At 33.6% G+C, this 20904-nt stretch overlaps 1 protein-coding gene across 3 annotated transcripts; it reads left to right on the plus strand.

Moving 5' to 3' along the window:
* Window positions 1-10676: 10676 nt before the first annotated feature.
* Window positions 10677-19682, plus strand: LOC110634919 (protein SCAR3). 3 transcript variants are annotated; one of them, XM_058141176.1, is made up of 10 exons: window positions 10682-10883; window positions 11104-11291; window positions 12906-13069; window positions 14376-14499; window positions 14609-14741; window positions 14986-15053; window positions 15132-17841; window positions 17967-18065; window positions 19122-19229; window positions 19349-19682. In XM_058141176.1, the coding sequence occupies exons 2-10, from the start codon at window positions 11137-11139 to the stop codon at window positions 19397-19399; spliced, it is 3612 nt and encodes a 1203-aa protein (XP_057997159.1). In that variant the 5' UTR covers window positions 10682-10883; window positions 11104-11136; the 3' UTR covers window positions 19400-19682. The 3 variants fall into 3 exon arrangements, with proteins under 3 accessions (XP_057997160.1, XP_057997159.1, XP_057997158.1); XM_058141177.1 differs by having other exon boundaries at window positions 10677-11291; window positions 17967-18069; XM_058141175.1 differs by having other exon boundaries at window positions 10683-11291.
* The last annotated feature ends 1222 nt before the right edge of the window (window positions 19683-20904 follow it).

Raw genomic sequence — 20904 nt, forward strand, 5'->3', positions numbered from 1 at the left:
ATTTTTGCACATAATTTACCCTTGTTCATAGCCATTATTATAGATATTAGTATATATTTAGTCAATTTTGCAATTTTCACTTTTCTTAGTTTAATTTTTGGAATTTATTTGTTTTGTAGGGTAAATTTGGAGAAATTTGATGTATTTTGATCAGAGTAGCCATTTGGAGGAGATTAAAGTCGAATTGCAAAAATTTTGAAGTTGAGTAAAAATGGCGAAGCGACACAACTTGCGGCTGACAAGATTAGCTTATGTCGCAGGTTGTGTCGATCGTCAGATATTCACGCCGAGAGCGACACAACCCGCAACACAACCCACGACACAACTGACTCGGCTTATGTCATTTTTACTGAAAATAATTGATGTGGCATTTCCGTTACTCCAGCTTTTTACCTCACTTTCTCTGGAACCTTCCCCCTTTTACCCATTCTAGGGCAGACCCTTAGCCTATATAAAGCCTCATTTTATCATTTTCTTTCCATAGAGAGCAAGAGAGGCATTTTTGGCAAGATTAGAAAGAGAAGGAGGGAGCACTTTCTGCATTTCTTTTTCAGCAGCTGCAGATCACGTTTTCTGCACTTTTCTGCAGCAGAATCTGCTGCATATTTCTGGGTTTTTCTACCCCTTAGCTTACACTTCCATTATTTCTTCATTTATACATTTGGGTTTGTCTTTAAACAATGATTTGTGAGTAGTTTATTGAGATTCTAGAGATGGGTTTGTAAATATTGATTTGTATTGTGGTTTTGAACTGATTTAGCCATTTAAATGAGATTTGTCACATTTTGATTTATTGCTTGTGAGCTTGTTGCCTTGCTTGATGAATGAGCCCTCATTAAGTTAAGCTTTAATCCTTAATAGATGGACTGAAAAGTGAATATTAGGGATAGATAATCTTGCAATAAACTTTATTTTCTTGGTGTTAGAGATAAGCTAAGAAGATTAAGGGGAACTTTCCAAAAATCAATTAGAGCTTTAAATGGGTTTTTGTTAGGTTTGAAATACCGTGAAAACAGGGTTTGATTTAATGAAAAAAGGGTTTGATTTAATGAAAACCAACTTTGAAATGCTTGAAAAAGGTTTCAAAAATTTAAGAATTGATTTCCCTCAAAATTGCAATTCTCATGTGTTTGGCTAAATTAGGGATAAACCACATGCAAACAATATTGAAAAATCCAATCTCTAGAATCAATTTAATTTTCATTGAATTTAGATTTAAATCCTCCAAATCTCATAAATAGCAATTTCAATTTAAATCCAATTTAAATTTAAATCCAATTTAAATCCAATCTCTAGAATCACTTTATTTTTATTTTTATTGAATTTAGATTTAATTCCTCTCAAATTTCATAAATAGAAATTTCAAATTAATTTTTGGTAATCTAGTTTAATTAATTAATTGATTGATTTAGTTTTAATTCCTCAAATACCAATTTTAATTCTAAATTTCATTTTACATCTTTAATTTTTGTCATTCTAATTAGCTTATACTTTTATTTTCAATTTAAGCACAATTCCCTGTGGGATCGATATCATTTTTTTAAAACTATACAACTGTGACCCGTGCACTTGCGGACACACCGTATCAATAAACACATTGTTAATTTTCTTTCTCTAGAAACTTAAGATGAAGTAGTATCATTCTTTTCCTCTTCTTGTCTTGTCTTCTACTTTCAAAGAAGGTGCATTATGCATAGTCAATATGGAGATCTTTAGGTGTTAAGTAGTGTCCAAAATTAAATGATAGTATTATTATTGTTGAAATTGCTATTAAGAGTAGTTTCCCTAATTCTATGTGGGGAAATAAGTGTAGAACTAAGATATAAGAAAAAATACATGTAATTTTTTAGAAGCCAAATTCATAATTTTCGAAAAACATTTATCAAAAAAGTTTGGTCTCATCTATTTTCGTTCTATTAAACACTTCAAATTTTTTTTTTTAAAAATACTATTGGAGGCAAACCTTTACCTAAGAGAATGAACCTCACCTTGTCAAAAAGCCGCTGACATGGATTCTTGGGATTTCTTCCCATCTTTCTCTCCTCCTATTTTTCTCATTTTGCTCTCTCTATATTCTTCTATGACTCATCTCTCCTTTTATGCCCTTATTTCTCATGGCTTCTCTTACAAAAATCTAATCTAATTTTCAAGATCAAATTCTCCATTATTCTACTACTATCTTCTCCATCTTTTTCAATTTTTCTATTCCTTTTCACAGATCGTAAAACCCCAATTCAGCAAATCCACAAAATTTCACAAATTCATAAATCAGTTTGAATTTTCTATAACAAATCAAAAGCTAAGAAACTAATAATAGGGAGGCTGATGGCCTAGACTTAGTTGGATAATGCATGCTAATTTTTTTTTTTTTACATTTTATTAATTAATAAAATTGACTTGCTTGTAAAACCAAAAAAAAATCAAAAGCTAAGAACCATAGAAACAATGGGAGGAGTGAGGCTTGACAACAGAGCAACAGAGGGTGTGGATTGACAATTAAATTATATAGTATAATAATGAATCCATTTAGGATGTTCTCTATGGAATTGCAAACATATAAGATTTAAACATGGATAGATAAGTAGACCTTATAAAATTATAACTATAAGTAATTACTAAGCAGTTTTTATTAAGTATTTTTTTTCTTTTCAAAATTTACTCAACTCAACTAAGCCTTTATCTCAAAAATTTGGGGTCGGCTATATGGATTCGCTTTCTCCACTCTGAACGATTTTGGGTTAAATCCTGAGAAATGTGTAATGCTTCTAGGTCATGTTGTACTACTCTCCTCCAAGTCAATTTAGGTCTATCCCTTTTTTTTCTTTCTATCCTCTAACCTAATGTGCTCTACTTGTCTAACTTGAGCCTCCGTATGTCTACGCTTTACATGACCAAAACACCTCAATCTCCTTTCTCTCAACTTATCTTCAATTGGCACCACTCCTACCTTTTCTCTAATATTCTCATTACGAACTTTATCTAGTCTAGTATGGCCACTCATCCACCTTAACATTCTCATCTCTGAAACTCTTATCTTAGATGCATACGACTCTTTCAGTGCCCAACACTCACTACCATATAACATAGCCGGTCGTATGGCTGTACGGTAAAATTTTCCTTTCAATTTATTGGGAATCTTACGATCACATAAAACTCCCGTGGCACGTCTCCACTTCAACCATCCGACTTTAATCCTATGACTAACATCCTCCTCACATCCCTCATCTACTTGAAGGACTGAGTCTAGATATTTAAAGTGATTACTTTGGGGCAGTATCACTCCATTCAGACTAACTCCTTCTCTATCACCAGTTTGGCCTTCACTGAACTTGCAATGCATGTATTCTGTCTTCGTTATACTTAACTTAAAACCCTTTGCCTCTAGAGTACTTCTCCAAAGTTCTAGCTTTCTATTGACTCTTTCTCGTGTCTCATCTATCAAAACAATATCATCCGCAAACATCATGCACCAAGGAATACTCTCTTGTATATGTTTCGTCAGTTCATCTAAAACTAATGTAAAAATGTAAGGGCTTATGGCTGATCCTTGGTGTAATCCAATTGAGATCAGAAAATCTCTTGTGTCCCCTCCCACTGTGCGCACAATAGTAGTTGCTCCTTCATACATATCTTTCAATACTTGTATGTACCTAATAGATACCCTCTTTTGTTCTAACACATTCCATAAGACCTTTCTTGGAATACTATCATAAGCCTTCTCCAAATCAATAAAAACCATGTGTAGATCTTTCTTCACATCTCTATATTTCTCCATCAAGCTTCTAATGAGAAAGATCGCTTCCATAGTTGAATGACCGGGCATGAAACCAAATTGATTGAGAGAGATAGAAGTATCATGACGTAGTCGATGCTCAACAACTCTCTCCCACAACTTCATAGTATGGCTCATGAGTTTAATTCCCTTATAGTTTGAGCAACTTTGTATATCTCCCTTATTTTTAAAAATAGGTACTAAAATACTCTTCTTCCATTCATCAGGCATTTTCTTTGAGTTTAGAATCTTATTAAATAATTTAGTTAACCATGCCACTCCCATATCTCCCAAATACTTCCACACTTCAATTGGTATTTCATCGGGTCCGCAAACTTTACCCACTTTCATTCTCTTAAGTGCTTCCTTTACTTCTAAGGATCTAATCCTTCTAGTATAATTTACATTTTTTTCTATTGTTCTATAATCTATATTCACGCTATTACCATTTTGACTATTATTAAAGAGATCATTAAAATAATTTCTCCATCTTTCTTTAATGTCCTCATCTTTCACCAACATTTTTCCTTCTTTATCCTTAATGCACCTAACTTGATTGAGATCTTGACATTTCCTTTCTCTCCTCCTTGCTAATCTATAAATATCTTTCTACCCTTCTTTAGTTCTAAGTTTCTCATATAACTTTTCAAAGGCCTGTGCTTTTGCTTGACTAACTGTCTTTTTTGTCTCTTTCTTTGCTATCTTATACTGTTCATATGCCTCATTATTATCACATTTAGGTAATTTCTTATACCATTCCCTTTTTCTCTTCACTACCTTTTGTACTTCCTCATTCCACCACCATCTCTCTTTTGATGGTGGTCCATGTCCTTTAGACTCTCCAAGTCCTTTAATTTAATAATTAAAATTATTTATATATTTAAATTTTATTGATTTATCATTTTATGTAACATGCTATTTAAAATCACATCTTTATAACATAATTTCTCATGGACTGACACTTTCACTTCTATCACCACCCACTGCCTCACTTCCATTCTTCTCCACAAACGCCTCCGTCCAATCAATACAACTACCATAATCCATCCCAACCTCTTCTTTTTTGCCACCTATCGTTGCTCCCACTCTCCCATGCCGTACATCCATTCAATCAAACTTGGTGGGCAAGTAAAGTTTTTTTGGTGTTAAATGATTACAAATTTTGAATGTTTTTGTTGTTAGTGTTGTTGATTTGGGTTTTAGAACTGATTGAAAATTTGAGTTTCTCAGTAGATGAGAGGTTGGTTGTGCTTCATTGATTATGCATGAACTCTCTTTTTTATTATTTTATTTCAGTGAGAAGGAAGTTAAAAAGAAGATTTACAACGTCTCATGTGAGAAGTACTTTGGATTTGATTGTGAGATTGATGTGAATTTATGGATTTTTTGGATTGAATTGGTTGCAATGATGTGGTAGGAGACTATGATACTCGCAATGAATATAGACGATATGAGGAAGAAGATAAAAGCGATGGTGACAGTAATTAAAAGGAGAAATGAAAGGTGTCACCACAATTTTTTAGTTAAGGTTAGATGGAAAACATGCATTGGGCCTTTGCTTTTATTATCATCTGATTTATTGTTTCTTTTTTCTTCTGGAAAGGAGAAGACAAGACCCTTGACCTATCTTCCTTTCAATGGAGTTGGAAACGCACACGCAATAGTTTTTCGTTTTCTTTAGATTGAGCTCAAATCTAGTAATATTTAACTTTTCATCCCACATGGCATCCACGAATTCAATGGACGACCCACTCAACCACAATTCCCGTGCCAGGCCACCCCTTGAGGCTTGACTGCTTTGAGCTCAAACTCAATCAGCCCGTGTTCATCCGCATGCAGGGCTCCCTTGGCATTCAAGTCCTTGCACACTGCACTGCTTACAGGCTCGTAGCTAATATTCCCACGCAATTGAAACACTGGGCCATGTTATTGGTGGATTTCTTGGCATTGACTGGGCCGGAATTCATCATAACCCACTACAGAAACCACAGGCCCTATTATACCAAATTTTTTTTGTCTGGTTACTTTTGGTTCGTGGTCCAAGGACCCAAAAACTGAGGTTCCCAAATGAAAATTGAAACGAGGCCTGCAGGCTGATGCCTAATGGACCATGTGAAATCGGAGAGAGTTGGTTCCTTTGTCCTGACTCCATGGATTGCTGCAAGAAGGTGAGATGAAAGACGAGAGATGCGACAAACTTCTGAAGGATCAAGTCAAGAATGAGGACCAATGTTTTTTGCAGTAACAAATTTAATGATACTGGACAACTTATTAGCTGTCCAAATGATGGACATCACGTGCGTCCCATCTAGTATTTAATAATGTCATTTACCGCTGAACCTCAAATTTCCATGGCCTACCTTCACTCATTTTCCAATGAGGTCAGTAAATACATATATAGTCATGAACTTAATCAACCAAATGTTAGTGCGAAAATATGCTAACTTCGTAGAAGTAAGGGTGATATCAAGGTCAATTTAATATCTAACAGAGTTTTGAGTAGAAAAATAATATACAAGTAATTTTAATTAATTTAGGATTAAGACTTGTTATTATAAAAATGATCTAAGTGACAAATCTACCATCACATTTTTTCTGTAAAACATCAGATGATTAATTTGTACATATAGAAAGTTATATTTGAAATTAAAATCCTATAGAGAACGTGAATTGGCCAGCTGAGAAGATATGGAGTTTAGTGAGACATGAATGTTTGTAAGGGGTGATGCATGAGCTGGTATTACCCCCACTTTCTTCTGACTAATGATAATGCTTTCTAGCAAGCTTTACTTTGGCAGGGAACTGACTTCATCAGTCCAGCTAGAAGGAGTGGGGCATTATCCCACCTTGTCCATGTATTTTCTATAGCCCATATTATTAATGTGTCATTTTGTTCATTTCCTTGAGGCTTTTTGACTCTGCCAAGGTTTTGTCACTATGAACTTCCAATAAAATCAGACATTCAGTACACTCAATCTATATGTATTTTTACTTATAAAATTAATTTTAGAGGGTTTGAATGAATCTAATCAAGTAGTTAGTTGGCAGTTAGCACATATTACTTTTCTAGTGGTGTTAAGGCTAAATTAGGTTTAAATTATGGAAAGTAGAGGTCTAAAGACATGATGGGAGCATGTTTTTTATTCAATAATTAATACTAATTGGCCTGCCATGCATTATAATTAACCCAATTGCTGTGAAGTTTATTAATTAGTTGCGGGAGTAGGTACATATATAGAAGCCCCCATTAATGTCAAACCTCAAAAGGCTTTGATGATGCCATAGAACAGTGATTTAATAATTTAGAGTTCTTAATATCTTTACTTACACTTACTGATCCATAACTGAATAATTTTCTTTTATATAAAATTAATGGGTTTGATGAGATAAGTTAGATATCCAAATCGTCAATCCCAACCACTACATGATGCATAGCTAATATGTTATCATGATATATTGGCCATAGGATCCATAGTCTACTGGCTTCATTATTAAAAATATGAAAAAACAATTAATTATAGGTTTGATACAAGTGAATAATGCTAATAAGTTTGTTATTTAGATATATATAAAATTGAATCTTACACTAGCATATGTCCTGAGGTGGAGTGAAAGCTAACTAAGATTCTAAATCTGGAACTCTAATCCAAGTCAAAACTTCACCAAATCCCACATTAACATCACTCTGTCAAATCCACTTACCGACAAGTTTTGCTTAACTTACTATTATTTTATTGTTAGACCAAATCTGGTCTCTCTAATATGTGTTTGGTTAAATTTACCGTTAAATTAATTTAATCACTAAATTCTTATATTGTAATCTTAAAAATAAATGCAAATTTAATTAATAAATTTAAAATTATTCAAATTTTTAATCAAACGCTTTGATTTTTAAGAACTAAGAAGGGTTTATTATTGCTATTATTATAAATTTGCCTTTCTTATAACTTTTGACAAACTTTGGAAAATAGAGAAAAAGAAACATTTGCACAGCTGAATAATCATCTTCTTAAGGTTGTGTTGGCATTGACCCAGACTTCCCCCCTCCCTAGGTCATCGTTTGGTCAACTTTTTCTTTTTCTTTTTTTCATTTATTGTTAACAAATAACAAAAATATATATATTTTTAAATAATTTTATTTAACGAAAATAAAATAATTAACTTTATAGTTACAAATTAAATTAAAATTTTAAACTTTTGACGTCATTCAGCTCTAAAAATTATTATTATTATTATTATTATTATTAAATACTGGGTGTATGAATTGCAGCTATCTCAACTGTACCCCATTTAATCATCCCTTGAACACAGTACCCCAAACGACGTGCCTTCTCGTGCAGGGCGGCAATTTTTAGTGTGAATTATAATTTTGTCCCTTACAGTGAATTTCATAATTAGATTATTATATTTTAAAAATTAAATTAAAAATAAATTATTTATGGCAGCTCCAGCTCGCAACCACAGGGGCCCGCCCTGCGAGGCCAGAGTGGGCTCAGCGGTCAGCCCCCATACTAATTTCCCGAGCGAACTCCGAATCGGGTATCGCAATTCAACTACCCTAACCTTCCTCACACTCCCCACTCCCAAACCAATCTGCGTCTCGCTTTGCTCGCCCACTCGAGCAACGCCCCCGAACTCCAATAGTCAAATTTCATACTCTCTCTCCTCCTTTCCCCAACCCAATGCTCTGTTATTTCAAACACCTCCTTCCCTTTATTTTCTCTGACTTCGTTTGAAACTGTTGTTACTTTTTGAAAAAAAAAGAAGATATTATTAAAAAAATATTTTATTAATTTCAAATTTTTTATAATTAAAATGTGTTAAATTTCATTTTAATTTTTAATATTTTATAACTAACATAATTAAAATATAATTTTTTAATAATATTTTCTTGTGAAACCGTGATTCTTGCTTTGCTTCATATATGCCTTTTTAGTTACAATTCAAACGAAACTAGAATTTTCAATTTCGTGCGCAACATTGGCACTGGCCATCGATTATGCCAAAACTGTGGCTTTAATGGTGCCGTTGCCTCCGTAACCATAGGAAAAAAAAGGGGTGACAATGAGGATTGAGGGGTTTTGTTGAGTTTGTGTAAATTACACTTGTAATTAGGGTTTTTTTTTGTTGATTTAGGACTTGTATTAAATTTAAAATTTTGGGAAATTGTTTATTTTGACTATTTTCTTTATCTCCTCTCCCTCTTCTTCCATAACTATATCAAAGTTTAATGCAAATCATGAGTCTTCTAATTTAATATGCGTTTAGTGATAATTAATTTGAAATTGCAAAGAATAATGGACGCCTTTTAATGAGATTGAAGATGGAATTATACAAGGGTATAAATGTCTTTTCAATCTTATTGCTGAAGTGTTCCTTTTTAAACGAGAGACTTAATAAAAATATGCGTATACAAAGAGATTAACTTATTTAAATTTAAAATATCAAAATTAATTTATTAATTATATTGAATTATAAGGACTATATGTCCACCGAAAAAGAAAATTATAGGGACTATATTGTAACTCATCTTAATTTTTTTTTTATGAGTTCTATTAACTAATATGAAATTGACTATACTGAAGCATTATTAGTTTTTAGTATGGTTGAGCATTCGGTTTAAATTGAATCGAGCCAAGCTGAATCATCAAAACTGAATTAACTAAATTACTATAATTTAGAAATCAAATGGAATCGAAATGAATGAAAATCGAATCGAATTAAACCATTTTATTTTGATTTGATTCGGTTTGAATTGATTGATTTTTGAGTTTTAATTATTTTTTAATTTATACTTATTTTTAAGTTAATGGATCTGATTTTGACATTGGTTTAAACCTTATAACTATTAATCAATGAAATTAAATAATTTATATATATATAATTACACATAATTCATAAATTCTCCATAAAAATAATTCAATTTTAAAATCAATAAGACAATTCTGTTCGGTTTAGCTCAATTAATTTTTTTTCTTTTAAAATCGAATCGAACCAAAATAATTGAAATTCTTAAAATACAAAACCGAATCGAATTATTTTAAAAACTAAATCAAATTATCAAATTAAAGCGATTTGATTCAGTTTATTCTGTCTAAATCGAATAGTACCCACCCTAGTTTATAGTATATGCTTGTAAATTCTAAAAGACTCTGTACACTAAATTTAATCTTTTAATAATTTATTAAAATAAATAACTAAATTTAATTATTAAATATTTGCATTTAGTATAAGAAGATAGAAGTTTAAATTTTAATACTCTCTTTCCTACGAGGAAAAAAAAAGCCATATCACTGTCAACGTTTTTTTTTATTATTATAATAAAGTAATGTTATGGATTAATTTTCACACATTATATTAATTTTTTTTTAATTTTTGTTGTTAAATATAGATTATTTATCTTAGAGATTAAAAGGGCGGATTACATTACTAAAATAAGTAATGTCATAATTTTTTAAATGAATTTTAATAGTTTAATTTAATTGTCCCTAAAAATTATTATAATTATTTATTATATTAAATATAAAAATTAAAAATCTTTCCATTCTTTCTATAAATAATTATCTTCAAGAAAAATTAAATAGCTTAATCTTTCCATTCATTCATAAGACCCATTCCTTCCTTCCTTCCTTTTCCTTTCCACACGTTTATCTCCAAAATTTCACTTTCCTTATTTATTCTTATATTTTTCTTTTCTTTTTTCTTTATATATGTATATAAATAAAATCATAGCACTGATTCGGTGGTTTTGATAATTTAAATCCGAAGGGGGTAGAAGAACAAAAATAAATAAATAAAACAGAAAAAAAATACAAATAAAATACCCCTTCTCACATTTACAATTACAACTTTAGCCCAAACGCCCCCAAAAACAAAGATCCAAACAAATTAATGGGAGATGGGAACCACGTTTTCCGTCCTCGCCAAGCGGTGTAACCGCCTGAGGACAGCCGAAGTCATTAGTACCAAACAGGAAGGGCAAATGAGTCTTTTTAGAGAGCAGACCGGCACCGTTGGAAACATGATTTTAGCAATGGAGGATTAGGAATGGCTTGCAGAGTTGGCAAAGTCGCTCTCTCTCTTCTTGGCTTCGCTCATTCTAGATACAAACGTACTCCTCTCGGCAGTTAAGCTGCTCTAATCTCCTCACCTACTCTTTCTTTCCCTTTCTCTCTCTAGAAAACCTCATTCGCTCTTTGTCTTTCTCATCATTTCTTCATTTATTGTTTCTTTCATTCATTTCACTTCCATTCATTCAATATTACACTTATTGCTCTGCTCCTCTGCTATGTCTTCTATGTGAATAATATTTCTTCTTCTCCATTTGGAAGCTACTGAGCTGGAATTAGAGAGGAGAAGCTAAAATGCCTCTGGTGAGGTTTCAAGTGAGGAATGAGTATAGGTTGGGTCAGCCTGAGCTCTACAAAGAAGCTAACCGTGAAGATCCTAAGGCTGTGCTTGATGGTGTCGCTGTTGCTGGTCTCGTTGGGATCTTGCGCCAATTAGGCGATCTCGCTGAGTATGTTTTTTTTTTTTTTTTTTTTTTTTAAATCATTGTTTTAATGTTTGAGATTGGATGGTGGATTGAGTTCTTTGGATTGATTGCATGATTAATGAGGCGAATGCTATTCAAGTAAAATTGAAACTTTTGAACTGATTTTAGTTATGATTTAGTGGAGAGGATAGTATCACTTCTTCTTTCGTGTTAGTTTCATAAAATCATAACTTTACAAATACATCTATTTTATTAGTTCTCAAAATTATAACCTTTATAATGCATAGATGCATAGTGAAAAAGAGAAAGCGAAGGAAGGGGGAACTGTGGTATACCTAGTTTTTGGATTCACTCTAATAAGATGCTTTTCTTATTTCGGTTGAATGGTGAGTTGGGCATACGTGGGCTAGGAAGTAGAGAATTTCACTAGATAGGAGATATATTGGTTGTGGATCTGACTGGCTTTATTGTGCCACTGAAGATGTTTTGGTGAAAACAGTTTTAGGTGATAAAGCTGAAGGATAAATTATCTCCTGAAGCTAATTTCATCCTAAAATAATTTCCTCTTTTTGGAGTTTAATTTCTTGAGCTGATGGGAAGATTCATGAACAGGATAAAGTGCAAACTTGGATGGACTGTTAATCAATTGTTCTGACAACACATTGCATTCTATGTGTTGAGGCAGGCATCAGACTGTTAGAGATATTAAAACTATTCTTGAACCTATAGAGTCAAGGTTTTATGTTGAGTGGTTCCTTGAAATTGAAGAGTCTCTTCAATCAAAAGGTGTAGAGTTTAAATCCTAGGTGCTCCTTGCTCCCCTCTTCTCCATAAAATTCAACACAAGGCAAGTTGGACATATGCTTATCCACGATCTGAGCTCAAGTAGTTTTGTGTGAGGAGGTGTGCTAGAGATATTAAAACTATTATTGGGCTCTTCCCTGCAAACTTGGGTGGTTCCTTGACAGTCGACACATGCTAGTACTTTGTGAAACTTGAGTAACTATACCCTTAACAGAATATAATTTTTGGCTTTCATTTTCTATCATGTGATTGTGAGTATATTGCATCAACTTGGTCAATCTATGAACTATAATTTCATACTTCTCCATCAATCTCTTCCATGTTTTATGGAATAGAAGAGTACAAATATATGGCGTGGTTTCCCAATGTTGTTTTAGCAATATTTCTTTAAAAAATTGTATTTTACTTATTTATTTTTTAAAATAATCTCTCCATGTTCATATGTAAAACCTATGTAAATTGAATGTAAATCATTAATGAAACATGACACATGGGTTACTAAAACTTCTATTGCTCTTTTGTATAAAAATTGAATTAACAAATATACTTGGACTCTTGTAGAGAGTTTTGTTTTTAATATCTATTTTTAAATGTGTATGTATTTATTTTTAAAAAATAATCTCTTTAGGTACATGTGTAAAAACCTATGTAAATTAAATATAAATCATTAATGAAACATGACATGGGTTACTAAAACTTCTTTTGCTCTTTTGTTTAAAAATTGAATTAGCCAGTGTACTTGGACTCTTGGAGAGAGTTTAATTTTTAACATCTATTTTTAGATGTGGATGTATCAGTAATTTAACTAACACAGCATATTTCACTTGTTTGTAGATTTGCAGCAGAGGTTTTTCATGGCTTACAGGAGCAAGTAATGACTACAGCTTCTAGAAGTCATAAATTGAGGGTTCGTGTGCAAAACATTGAAGCTACGCTTCCTTCTCTAGAGAAGGCAGTGCTAGCCCAAACAAGTCACATACACCTTGCCTACACAGCTGGTATGGATCTAGTAACCTGACATAAAGCAATATTATTACATCCTCAACTCAACTCAACTCAACTCAACTCAACTAAGTTTTTATCCCAAAAATTTATTGAGGTCGGCTACATGGAATCTCTTTTTCCACTCTAAACGATTTTGGGTTAAATCATCGGAAATGTGAAATGTGTAATACTATTACATCCTCTGTGACTTAATTTGAATCAGTATCAGTAACAAAATTTCTCTGGTTTTGTTGGTTTAAGTCTGATTGATTATCTTTATCTCCAATGTCTATGATAAACTTGGCAAAAGCTGTTACAAGCTTGATAACTGAAGTGTTGAAGCTGATATCAATATCAGCAGTTTCAGATCATTGGTCCAGAGCACTCCCATACTGCCTAAATCTACACATTCAATGTTATGTTTCTATTGGCATTAGTATATTGATATATGAGCATAAGAAACTATTAAAACAAAAAATCCAGAATAAACAAAGAAACTATCTTTTTTAGTTGTTTAGCAAGCTTTATTTTCTGATAGGTTATGTTAATTCAGTAGTCATGCCTTATGGGTAGCAGATTTATGAGGACAGAGTGAGGTGATCACAAGTTTATTATTTTCTCCTTTTGTGCCCTGCTGAGGGAAAAAATGGAACCTTTAGGGAGAAAGAGAGAGAAGTGGTGTGGGGTTAACTTAAAGAATTTCCTAATAAAAAGAGGAACAATAATTGGACAACCATTTTGGGAATGAAGACTGACAGTTTGCTTATGACCTTTAATCTGTTGATATAGTTATCTATGAGTTCACTTCTTGTGTATTGAGTATTTTTGTTATCCCTTATATAATAAATGATTTATGCTGATGACCTTCTTTAGAAAAGGTCATGGTACCTATAACTTTGCACATTTTTTACATAATATATGCTAATTTTGTTACAACTGTCCATATGGTTTCTAGACATAGATCGTCAAAAGCTGTTGTTCCTCAAGTTTTTAACTTGTTGACATTCAACTGAAATGTTTGCTATGATTAAATCCAACCCTATTTCCATGTTTTCAATTTTTGAGTGCTCATATTGATAGATTGAAGTAGAAAGCACCTTGATAATTAATTGGATGTGGCATTAGCGCATGTAGAGAGGGCTGTTTTAGTGATGGTAGATAAAGTAATTCACATTTAAGCTTCCATCAACCCCATGGGCTTTTCTATAATCTGCACATAAGTAGATTTCTTGAAATTTATTCTGCCCAGTCCAATTTCCATTGGTTTTGCTTTAATCTTCCTGTTATTCAGCTATTTACATTTTAGTAGCTACTTTACAGGTTCTGAATGGCGTTCTCGTATTCATAATGGACAAAACCATTTTATCTATAATGACTTGCCTCGATTTATTATGGACTCTTATGAAGAATGTCGTGATCCTCCACGCTTACACTTGCTTGACAAGTATGGCCATTTCCCCCTCCTTCCTAATATGAAAGAATGGCAAGTATAATTGAATTATGAGGCTTAAGATTTGATCCTAGATATTATCTCCTTTTGCTTTTCCATTCAGATTTGATACTGGTGGCCCAGGATCTTGTTTAAAGAGATATTCTGATCCAACCTTTTTTAGAAGAGCATCAGGCAACTACAATGAACCATATGTTGAGAAAGTCCCAAAAGAAAAGAAGGCTCGAAAAAACAAGGTATAACTTGTCATTTAAAAAAAAAATTTCAACCATCATGAGAAGCATTTTTATCTAATTGCAGATCTGACATTAGGATGTACTCTTATTATGCAGTCATTCTTAATCACATTATACATGTATTTAGAGCTTATCTTTCTTTCTTGTATCATAGTGCAGTATACAAATTGATTAAACAAACATAGCTGTCTCATCAATGCTACTGTTTTGAAATATTATTAATTGTAAATGTAAAAATGGACAGAAAAAAAGATCGTCACAAAGGAATGCCGACTTTCTGCGTTCTGCATCAATGCCAAATCAGAGTGCCGGGTATAACATCTATCTGAAGTTAACGTTGCCATGTTCAGTTTGATGAAATTGACGTGCGCATGATATTTGACTGTGCAGAATGCAGTATGCTACTACAATTGTTAATGGGCGGACTTCTTCTCCTTCTCGTACAGCCTCCACAAATGACATGACAGTGAAATCTGATCTGGGTGATCATTCAAATTCATTTGATTCAAGAACTGGGTCAGCTTATGTTGAATGTGTTTTCCATTTGAGTTCCTCTGGGCAACCTGAAGAACAGGAATCTAAGGAATTCTCTTCAAGGTTCATGCATCATAATGATATCCCTGATTCAGTTTTCCCTGATGGACAATGCAGCATTGAAACTAAGAATTTCCCTCAGAGTTCATCACCTGAGCCAATTGTGCCTGGTTCATCTTGTGATACGTGGGATGAAAAAGCAGAAATAGTGGAGACTAAGGGTCTAAATTGTGATGGAAATGAATCTCCAGAGATGTTCACCACAGATTATGATCTAGGCTTTCAGCATGAGGAAATTGCTGACCTTAGAGATCCTGATGAAAGGGGCGTGGTTTTTGACAGTAAAGATACACAGAAATCAAGCAATGATAGAATTGAGATTGATGAAGTCGAAAGTGAACCAGACAATTACGAAGATGCCCTTAACACCATAGAATCAGAATCTGAAAATGACCTTGAATGCCAAACGAAGCATGAATTGGAGCAATTTTCCTCCAATGTTAACAATGAAGGAATAGAAGATGAAGCATGCAAGATGACACAGCATATTTCAGTTGATTTTCCAGCTAAATCTGAATCTCATGTTGCATCTGACTTTTCCCCAAACAAAGGAATGGTCAGTGAATTGCCGATTTCTATTCCTTCAAATACAGTTGCCCATGAACATACGTCTAATATAAATGAAGAACCTTCTAGTTCAGACAATATTGGAAGTTCTGCCAGTGCTGATGCTCTTGATGGTTTAGAAGTAGAATCTGTTGTCAATGATCTGTCATCCTCTGGCCATGAAATTTCAAATCTAATAGAACCATTGAATGAAAAGACTGTGAGCAGTTCCTGTAAGTCTCAAGTGTCTCCCAAGTATCAAGAATTGGCCAAGTCTCAAGAATCAGCCAAGTCTCAAGAATCTCCCAGGTCTCAAGAATTGACCAGGTCTCAAGAATCTCCCAAGATTCAAGAATTGGCCAAGTCTCAAGAATCTCCCAAGACTCAAGAATCGGCCAAGTCTCAAGAATCTCCCAGGTCTCATGAATTGGCCAAGTCTCAAGAATCTCCCAAGATTCAAGAATTGGCCAAGTCTCAAGAATCTCCCAAGTCTCAAGAATCTTCCAAGTCTCAGGAATCTCAGTCTGAATTATCTAGTGTTCCTTCGGTCTCATTCTGGACAAATGGTGGTCTGTTAGGACTTGAGCCATCAAAGCCTCCTGATTTTGCTGTATCAAACACATCGACTCAGGATTCTTTGACAAGATGTAAAGGTGAGGTAGAAAGTCTCCCAAATCATGCTTCTATGCCAAGCAACAATGGAGAGAGAATGAAGCCTGGCAGATTGATTAAGGACACTGGAAGCATGGAAAGGATTCTGAGTTCTGAACGCTCCAATTCACAGTGTGAGGATCAAGATGCTGAAATTGAAAAATCTGGTGATTTTTATCATAGTAATAGATTTGTTAGTGCTTCTGTGGGAGGATTGAATAGTGCAAGTGTAGTGAAATCAGGAAAAGAGTTGTGCCTTGATGCAGATGTTAAAGCCACATCATTTGAAACCAGTCAGGAGAATGTTGAAAACTCAGCTCAAATGTTTGGAATTGGCAATAGGTTACTTATTAATGGTTTACGTAAAAAGATGTCACTTGTCCCTGATAATAAACCAGAGGTGGCTAGCTCACTGAAAACTAGTGCATTGGAGCAGGGTAACGGGAACCATAGCTTTGCTTATAATGCAACACCAGGGAAAGCATTGAATGCTAAGTTTGGACATAAATCTATTGTAGATTCACTAACTTCTTCACCACCACTAGAACATATGAAAATGTCTTTCCACCCTACAGATGGCTTTGAGGCTTCCAAATTGAAGCTGAAATTTCCTGATGGGAACCACAGCAGTGGAAGTTTTAGAGATATGTTCCCATCATTTCAGTTGGTGCCAGAGCTTTCTATTCCATTTCAACATGCAGGTTCTGAATCTGATGATGATACCTTCTGTAGATCATCTCCTTATATGTCAGATGATTGTCTTAGCCATCACTCCGATTCCTATTCTGAGCAATGGGAATCTGGTGAATCTCCTGAAAACCAGGACCGTGAGCTGTATGATGCTTTATGCAGAATATCATCTGTTGAATCTGTATCAAGTTCTCTGCAAGCTGGGGAAATGGGCAACAACGGCGTTCACATTGTCTCGCGATTTAAAAGTGACTATGCTGAGAATGGTTCAGATCCATCTCTCTCCTCTTTGCTCGATCTTCCCAGTTTTGATGCTGTGAACCCTGTACCACAGGAAAAGGCAAAAGATAAGTTGGATCCAAGGAATCTTGTAGAATTGCAAAATCCTAGGAACTGCAACCCAGCTCCACCACCTCCTCCCCCAGTGCAATGGTGGGTCACAAAACCTGCCTCTTGTATGGCAGAAGAAAAACAAAATACAATATCTGATGCTGTGAGTGAGCAGCATGCAGCTGATCTAAAACTTTCAGGGTCTACAATATCTCAGCAACATAAACCAGCCCCTGATAATGAGCAACAAACAGATGAGGACGCCATTACATTTAAACCAAAGAGCAAGGTGCAATGGCTTTAGTATAAGTACATGATTGCTTTCCTCTTAAATTTATTTACTATTAAACATAGTGGAAGTGGGAGTCATCTGCATCAATGGATTTTTATTTTTTCTTTTGTTTGAATTAGCAGGACCATTGTAAGTTGAATACACAGAAAGAAGTTAATCTGCCTCCAAATGGCAAAGGGCTGGATGAAAAGGAGGATTTTTTGCATCAAATCAGAGCGAAAGTGAGTGAGTTTTTTTTTTCTTTGTTTCCTTTCTATAAATCAATATTAGCTTATCCGTTGGACTAATTTGGAATGGGAACAAGCCAAGTTGACCGAGAAGAGATCAGTGTTTTTATGATTTGGACAAGGCTGCACTTATTTCTACTAATGATATGGGTAACAGTGAAGGCATGCATTGATTTAACTATTTGATTTCACTATCGAAGAGTTTCACTGTTCATAATTCATGCATTTGACGACTAGGTAATTCATATTTTTGTTGTAAGTACCACTGTGCTTCTGGAGAATCCAAAGAAAATCAGGAACTTTAAGAGTCATCAGTGTCTATCCCCAAATGAAGCCGCTAAAGTATATAATGTATGCAAGAAGACCATACTTCCCTGCGACACCTACATTCATTTTTGAACCTTGATCCACAACTTTCTCCATGAATAGCTCAGTTCATTCCCATGGTACATCTACTTGTAGAATGTGGAGCTACTGAACCTGCCTTTCTCACCACCAACAGTCGAGGGAACCAATATTTTAACTTGTCTCTTGTAATTTTACAAGAGATTGCTTCATTCGTCTCTAATCCACTCATCTCAATCAAGCCCGATATCTTCCATCCAGAGCTACTATATAGTTTCATTCCACCAAGCAAAGTCTACAAAAATTGATTTCAATTGACAATTGCTATTGTTCACCGCCCTTCACTAGAAATGGAGAAAGAATGATAGGGCTAGAGCCTTGTGCTTATAACACATGATTTGTGAACTTCATATTCAATTTATTAAACTGGGAATCTTATTATTTAGAACCCACAAATCTATAGGTGCATACATTACCTAGCCTTAGGCGCCACAGAAATAGTTGTGTTCTTTAAAAATTGTGTATTTCTTATTAATAGGTAAGCACAATTATAGAAGTTTTCTGCATTACTTGGCTTCAACTCTTTGACTGTGGACCCATATGCTATGTGGCTTGGGCATGCATGTCTTGGCTATGAATAGGATACACTGTGAAATAGATATTGTTTGATTCTACCTAACTTGCCCTTCAATTGTGTTATTGCAGTCATTCACCCTGAGACGCACTGTGACAGCAAAGCCTACCTTCACATCAGGTTCTGCTACAAATGACAAAGTCTCTGCAATATTGGAGAAAGCAAATGCAATCCGACAGGTTTTCAATTTTTCTCATGCTCTTTTCTCTGCATTCCTTTTCTGTTGCTTGTCGCTGTTCATTTGTTCTCTTGTTTCGCACTATCAAATTTTGACATTAAAAAAAAAAACCCATATCAGGCTGTTGGAAGTGATGATGGGGAAGATGATGATACTTGGAGTGATACTTGATCCTGTTGAGACGTTTGACAATATCATGAGAAGCGAATCCTTATTGTAATTTTGAGTTCGTGTAGTTGGGCGTAGCTGTATTATATATGTATATGTGAATAATCCCAGTTTCTTTGTGTAATTAACTTGTAGGGATGTCCTGTATCTTATTGAGAATACTTGCATTAAATTTTCTTAGTTAGGATAAATGGTGTAAACAATGAGAAAATCTATCATGATGTAATTTTCCATCCCTGAGGCACTTATTTATGCTTGGTGCCTAAGAATATGATTGTTCCATGAATTCTGGCTTTTGACTTTATTAAATGCTTTATGCCTTTCTTCTGCAAATGGTCCTGGATGATAATAAATATTTTTTTTTTTTTAAGTTCATTATTTTCCAGCGGACTGAAAGATTAGTAAGCTCAATCTGCTAAAATTAGCTTAATGTTACTGTTGTTTCTATTTCAGGATTGCTTCATAATTAGATTAAACTCGAGTATACTCAAATCATCCCATTTGATTAATTGATGGAGTGGCCATTGAGCAAAAATCAAGCATATTTTTGTCTGGTTGAAAGTTTCTGGATTTCTACTTCTGGGCCCAGAAAAAGTAGACACTTCTTTTGGTTGCATTTATAAGCTAACTATTCATCAACTTTAAAACGAAAGTATTATTTACTTTTTATTTTTTTTTTCTTTAGAATAAAGTTGTTACTGTACTGAAATTTTTTTTTTTGGCAAATGCAAGTAAATGGAGATAGAGATGCCAACGCAGCGAATTAGAGGTGAGATGGCCTTTTATATTCCCCCTTACAGAAAATTGACATTTAAGATGAAAGTTTTTTTATTTGGGTGCAGCGTGGTGTGGGTTTTCATGATGGGAATTTTTTATTTTTTATTTTAATTTATCATTATAAAATAAAAATTTATCCATTGAAAAAAAACAAATTATAAGATAAAAATATAATTTTAATAATACATATAATTTTTTTATAAAATTATAATATTTAACTATTTAAATATAAAAAAAATAATAATATATTATTGAAATGAATTTCAAAAGTTTAGAATTAAAGATTTTTTATTCTCACTTTGCGCAATATCAAGAATAAGAAGAGGTAAAAAATAATTAATCAGATGTAGGAAAAGATAGATTGGGATAGAGTAAGATTAGTGGAACATTTAAATTTTTTTTTTTATTATTATTTTCTGATCTTTATCGTTTATGCCATCCTTATCAATCAAAGGGTAAAGAAGTCAAGGAAATTAACCAGTGAACGTTCTTTAGAATCTTCCAAGATAAAAGAAAATTATAGAATATTAACAAATCCAATGTTATTTAAATTAATACATCACTTGGAATATGTTGGATTTATATAAATTTTCCTTTTTTTTTTTCTTTGTTTTAATGAGGAATCTGGGGGAATAAATGCATTTTTAATATTTTATTAATAAACTTACGAGGAGTTTGACAAATATTGATGCTTCGCCTTGTAGATTAATTAAAAGATCAAGAACCCTAAA

This window comes from Hevea brasiliensis, chromosome 18 (assembly GCF_030052815.1).
Source record: "Hevea brasiliensis isolate MT/VB/25A 57/8 chromosome 18, ASM3005281v1, whole genome shotgun sequence".
NCBI classification, from domain to species: domain Eukaryota; kingdom Viridiplantae; phylum Streptophyta; class Magnoliopsida; order Malpighiales; family Euphorbiaceae; genus Hevea; species Hevea brasiliensis.